Source organism: Lotus japonicus, chromosome 6 (assembly GCF_012489685.1).
Source record: "Lotus japonicus ecotype B-129 chromosome 6, LjGifu_v1.2".
In the NCBI taxonomy this organism is placed as follows: Eukaryota; Viridiplantae; Streptophyta; class Magnoliopsida; order Fabales; family Fabaceae; genus Lotus; species Lotus japonicus.
In genome coordinates, this window is record NC_080046.1 from 2,309,904 (window position 1) to 2,315,408 (window position 5,505).

The 5,505-nt window shown below is 33.6% G+C and overlaps 2 protein-coding genes across 4 annotated transcripts; both read right to left on the reverse strand.

Annotated features, from left to right (window-relative positions):
* Positions 1-1,616: 1,616 nt before the first annotated feature.
* Positions 1,617-2,529, reverse strand: LOC130722300 (uncharacterized). The gene is made up of 2 exons (XM_057572990.1): positions 2,354-2,529; positions 1,617-2,133 (listed from the first exon to the last, which is right to left on the reverse strand). The coding sequence occupies exons 1-2, from the start codon at positions 2,453-2,455 to the stop codon at positions 1,771-1,773; spliced, it is 465 nt and encodes a 154-aa protein (XP_057428973.1). The 5' UTR covers positions 2,456-2,529; the 3' UTR covers positions 1,617-1,770.
* A 70-nt stretch (positions 2,530-2,599) lies between these two features.
* Positions 2,600-5,289, reverse strand: LOC130722299 (protein IQ-DOMAIN 28-like). Of its 3 annotated transcripts, XM_057572989.1 has the most exons (5): positions 4,988-5,288; positions 4,137-4,287; positions 3,717-3,998; positions 3,117-3,305; positions 2,604-2,744 (listed from the first exon to the last, which is right to left on the reverse strand). In XM_057572989.1, the coding sequence occupies exons 2-5, from the start codon at positions 4,236-4,238 to the stop codon at positions 2,736-2,738; spliced, it is 582 nt and encodes a 193-aa protein (XP_057428972.1). In that variant the 5' UTR covers positions 4,239-4,287; positions 4,988-5,288; the 3' UTR covers positions 2,604-2,735. The 3 variants fall into 3 exon arrangements, with proteins under 3 accessions (XP_057428970.1, XP_057428972.1, XP_057428971.1); XM_057572987.1 differs by having other exon boundaries at positions 2,600-3,305; positions 4,988-5,289; XM_057572988.1 differs by lacking the exon at positions 4,988-5,288 and adding an exon at positions 4,778-4,921 and having other exon boundaries at positions 2,604-3,305.
* Positions 5,290-5,505: the final 216 nt, after the last annotated feature.

Genomic DNA, 5,505 nt, shown 5'->3' on the forward strand with positions numbered 1-5,505 from the left:
TTCCTATGATTTTCTCTCTCCATGTTAATACTTTTAAAGTTTATCATCTCTTTCATATTAAATATGAGGGTGAACTTGGAAAAAATTATTTAATGCTTCCTAGATATTATAAAGTGACTTATATTTTGTAACAATTTTTTTTCAAAAAATGTGACTTATAATAGGGAACGGAGGGAGTATCATATATTTTTAATTAATTTCATGTTTTCTTTCTTTCTTATATGTCTTGGCTGGTTTGTTTCATTCTTGTTTGTTACCGTTCCAACAAGATTCCGATCCTAAGGGCCTGTTTGGTGACCAGGACAGGATAGGATAAGACAGGATAATAACCATATCCTGTTGTTATCTGTTGTTTGTTGCGCCAGCAAGATATGATAACACTATCCTGTCTCCTATCCTATCCTGTCAGTTATGTGTAAAAGTTATCCTGATGGGGGAGCTAGGATAGAGCAGGATAGGATACCAGTTATATATTTTCTTTCAGTATCCTAACTCCAAATTAATTTATTTTATTATTATATAATTTATAATTTATAATAATATTAATTATTAAATATAAAAATATTAATTTAACTAAAATAAAAAATAAATAAAATTATTATTCATAAATAGTAAAATAGACTACTCACTTACAAATATTGATTTATTAATAATAATAGACTAATTTAATATTTTCATCTCCTATTATTTAAAAATTATTTATCTACTTATATAAAAATTTAAATATAAAGTATTTTTAAAATAATAATATTTTTAATTTAGTTAATTTTTATTGTTTATCACGTGTCACAACTAAGTGAAAAACATTGATTATAAATATTGATTTTTTTAATAGTAAAAGATTAATTTTTTATTTTCATCTCCTATTATTTAAAACTACTTATCTACTTATATAATAATTTATAATTCAAATATAAAGTACTTTTGAAATAATAATATTCTTAATTAAGTTAACTTTTATTGTTAATTATCACGTCTCACAACTAAGTGAAAACCAATCGGTTAACTGCATAATTTTATTTGAAATATAGGGTATCTTCAAAACAATAAAATAGGCTAATTATTAAAATTTAAATTAATTTAATTTATAATAAAATATACTCATTCATGAAAATGTAAAGAAATTAAATTTAATAGAATGATCAATTTTAAATGTATTTTTTATTCAAATATAAATCTGATACCACTACCAGAAAACAGTCAATTAGCGACGGACCAAATCGGTCGCTAAATGGGCTAAATCGGTCGCTAAAACCGTTAGCGACCGATTTTGCGACTGATTTTTGCTGGTTGGTATTTCACTTGTTGCTAAATGTTGCGACCGATTTAGCGACCGATTTAGCGACGGACTTGTAGCAACCGATGTAGTGACGGAATTTAGCGACGGAATTAGCGACAGAATTTAGCGACTGCATTAGCGACGGAATTTAGCAATTTAGCGACGGAATTAGCGACGGTTTCAGCTATAATATAGCGACGGAATTAGCGACAGATTTAAAAAGTTAGCGATGAGTTCAGTGACGGTAATAAATATAAAATTAACAAAAATAATCAGTTTTGTGACAGATTTTTTTAGTGTTAAAAATATGAATATAACCATAATCAACATTGAATCATCACAAAACACACAATCTTAACATATCCACCTAAATTCATCACTGAATCATCACAAAAAGTATACCATGAACTACTTAAACTAGTCTAGTAGATTACTATTACATTAAACATAGTCTATTACATTAAATATAGAAACAAAGCTTGACAAAGTTTTCATGGAAAAGCACCAAGATCCTCCTCATTCTCTGACTCATCAGTTTCTAACTCCTCTTGATTTGGGGTTGGCATTGGTGGTTGTTGCATCCTTTCTTCCATCATTTGTTTTACCATTCTTTGAGTCTCCTCCATAATAGTGTTTCTCAATTGATCAAATTCTGATCTTCTTACCCATTCAGATGATGAAGAACATGAGCCATGATATTGTTTATTGATAACAGTGGACTCCAATCCCAACCCATATATTCTACCCTTTTTCATGCCAGCCACATCACGCCACACATCTAGCTCATTTGGCGGAGGAAGATTTTGCTCAGATGCTCTTTGCGTCCTATCTTCCATTTCACGCACATATGCACCCTGTTAGCAAGAATTAATTACAATAAAATCAACCATGAATTCTCTTTTACAATACCTAACCTACATTTACCATAATTTCAAGCACAACCTTGTATGAGAAACAAAGACAAAAACACTAAAAATGTCACAAGAGCCCAACCAATCCATAAATATTTGTCCTATAGACCAGTCCAATGCAATTCATGTATACTAAATTAAAGAAGAGTTTAGCATATCATACATCTACATGCTCTGATTTCTTGTCCACAAATGTACCATCCTTGCGTTGATGTGTAGAGCGAAACAAGTCTAGTGGAGAAGGGTTGAATCCATTTTTCTTCATCTAAAACAAGTACCAAAAAATTAGGACAATATCATTTATATCTAAATTAAGAGAATACACTACAAGAGAAGAATCTTAACCAAATTGTCTCTATGTTGAGATGTTGTGATAGAGCCACCAATGTGAAGGGTCCCTCTAAATCCTTCACGATCAGATGCCCGATTTGCCTTTGCTTTGACACTTTTCTCCTTGAACTTCGGAGTTTCCCAATGCTCACATAGCCCATTCCATACATGATCTCCAAGCCACCTTGGCTTCTTCTTATCTCTATGAGCCTTACTCAATCAAGCTAAGAAGAAAAATATTACCATAGTTATAAGACAAGTGAAGTGATGGTTTACCAGATCGAATATTGGGCAGCAAACAACCAACAAGAAGTAAAATTAATGCTAAAAAGATGAGAGTGTTGTCATGGATATGTGCGCACACAAGATAAGATTGGATTAACAATAAATTTATTAAAGCTGAGTTGGGGTAGCAACTATTGTAGAAAAGATGATAGAATATGGAGCATAGTTTTCCTATAGGGCCAAAACATTAAGAAGGCCAAAACATGATTTATTATAGGGTACTTTATTTTATCCAGATCATTAAGAAGGCCAAAACATTAAGAATAATGCCCAGATCATTGTACTTGCTGAATTAATCTAATTACTTTTACCTTTCGAATTTTCAGGACTGCAAGCCCAACATCAGAACGCCTAACATTGTAACCGCGAGCCAATGCTTGAAATTTAACAATTCCTTTCACACAATATAATGCAGAAACAGCTTGCCTTCTAACCAGGTGGCCACGGATAAGAGCTTGCAGTTGTGTGATAGCTCTGAGTGTTTGAAATGCTCGACGAGCCTTCAATGAAAAACAGCAAGAATCACTTTAAGCGTTTATTAATTATATATAGAGAAACTTCCTCATAAATAACCAATGCTTAGGAAGTTTGCATGTGATAGCTTACACACTGAGAATCAATGGGTACAGCAATTCTTGATCAAATAAATAATGATACAATATGATTTCAAACAAAAATGCATAAACTGGACAGATTAAAGCTATAACAGTAAACGAAATACCCACATTTTCATTCTATTCTATTACTGAATATTTAAAACATTGAAAGTAAGATAACTGTGGTTGTATAACACATCGGTATCTATTAACATTTCCAGTGCATTGATATATGGAATGCCAATGATGTCTTCCAAATAATTATAACCAAGTTATATCAGCTGGTATAGCAGAATTGTATCAGGGAGTAATTACCTGATAGCCTCTGCAGGCAGCCTGAAGTTTTATAGCTGCTTCTGTAAGCTGGAGTTTCTCGATAGTTTCCACATTAGCAATAGGCTGAGCATGAGCCTCTTTATCTCCATTTGAAAGAACATCCCTGTCATTCGATGGCCTGCTAACTATTTCCTTTTCTGAAACCACTCCTTGAGTAGCATTAGTTCCAGATAGAGGTGCGGATATGATCAAAGAATCCACAGTTTGAGCCGACACAGACACCTCAGAAGACCCCAGCACATCCTTGTTACTTGAAGGTTTCTATGTACATCAATAAATTAAAACAAAAAAAGTTACAACTTGTCTAAGTGCTCACAACCTAAAGGCAACAGCATTGATATTATCTCAGCCTTTAACAAATCATTAACACAAATAGGTACTAAACATGAAAAAACTTACAAAAATATCATCATTCTTTGATGAATTAGACTTTGATGATGATTTCTTCTTCCCCAAAAGTAAGTTCTTGAACCATTTCCCAGGACTTCGTCCTTTCCCCATAACAGCAAAGATCAATGTTTTGGAAAGCACAAAACTCAAGCATCAAAATCTGCAAAAAAAAGAATATACAATTGACCCTCAAATTACAAGCTAATTAGAAGTTAAACTAAATTAAACAACCGAACATAAAACTTAATTTAAGAAAACCCATAAAGTAACAGCCCAACATATATTCATTCTCAAGTAAAATAATGGACATCATGTGGGCAAGTCATGCAGAGAAAAATACCATAAAAGAGTTGAAGACTCAAAAACCAAAACCATACCCCACTACTCACTACCTAATTTCCAATAGGGACAGACAAGAACAAGAACAAAAACTAGAAGTCAAAAGAGTGAACAGGAAGCCCTAGAATTCCAAAGGGAAGTGTCCCCGTACTGCATTAACCCAATAGGAATCAAACCCAATACTGTCAGTTTGAAGCTAAAAAACCAAAAACAAAACAAAAAATAGATTAGTTAATCTAGCAACAAACTGTCTATTTGAAGTTAAATCTAAAAGAAATTATGGTAAAATCCAATAAAACTTATGGCCTTACAAACTTTGGAACGCCCATAAAAACGTGACCAAACCATCCTGTAACAACACCAGCAATGGAACAAAACCAGAATTCCTCCTCCACATACCATTCATAAAAAGAGAAAATTGCAGTGTTCAGAAAAAATCAGAGGCTTCCATAGCAATTAAAAGAAAAAACATAGCACAGAAGATGGAAAATTGCAGGAAAAATATCGGTTACAAACCAAACCTTGATAATGGCAGCGGAAGGTGCGGCGCGCCGTGGGATGCAGTCGCGCTGGAGCGGACGGGCTCGGTGAAGAAGAAGCAGAACCCACACGAGCTTGAGTGATGGAAGCGATGGTGAAGACGAAGCAGCAGAAGGAAGGTGTGGTTTGATTGATTGAAGCACGGTGAGGTGAAAACGAAGCAGAGCAGAAGGAAGGTGTGGTTTGATGATGGAAGCACGGTGGTGAGGAACCCTAACGATGGAGGTGCGCGCCGTCGAGAAGAGAGTGAGCGAGAGAGAGTAGAGAAGCAGAGGGTATGATTTGGTAGATTGACACTTAGTTTTGATAACATTAGGGTTACGTTTTATTAATTAATATATATATTAAACGCAAACAAAACTAAGGAAGTTCAATAGCTCAACTGGCAAGTCAGTAACTATGATTGCTGTGGATCCGGTTCGAATCCCAATATATAACATTTTTTCAAAAGGATACTTTGTGAATTATATTTATTATACTTTTTAGCGACGGAAAATCC

Coding starts and splice junctions, on each gene's coding strand:
- LOC130722300 (XM_057572990.1), bottom strand. CDS start 2,455: ATGAAGAAAAATGGATTCAACCCTTCTCCACTAGACTTGTTTCGCTCT. Junction 2,134..2,353: donor AGAAATCAGAGCATGTAGAT/GTATGATATGCT, acceptor TCTTGCTAACAG/GGTGCATATGTGCGTGAAAT.
- LOC130722299 (XM_057572987.1), bottom strand. CDS start 4,238: ATGGGGAAAGGACGAAGTCCTGGGAAATGGTTCAAGAACTTACTTTTG. Junction 3,999..4,136: donor CAAAGAATGATGATATTTTT/GTAAGTTTTTTC, acceptor TGATGTACATAG/AAACCTTCAAGTAACAAGGA. Junction 3,306..3,716: donor CTGCCTGCAGAGGCTATCAG/GTAATTACTCCC, acceptor TTTTCATTGAAG/GCTCGTCGAGCATTTCAAAC.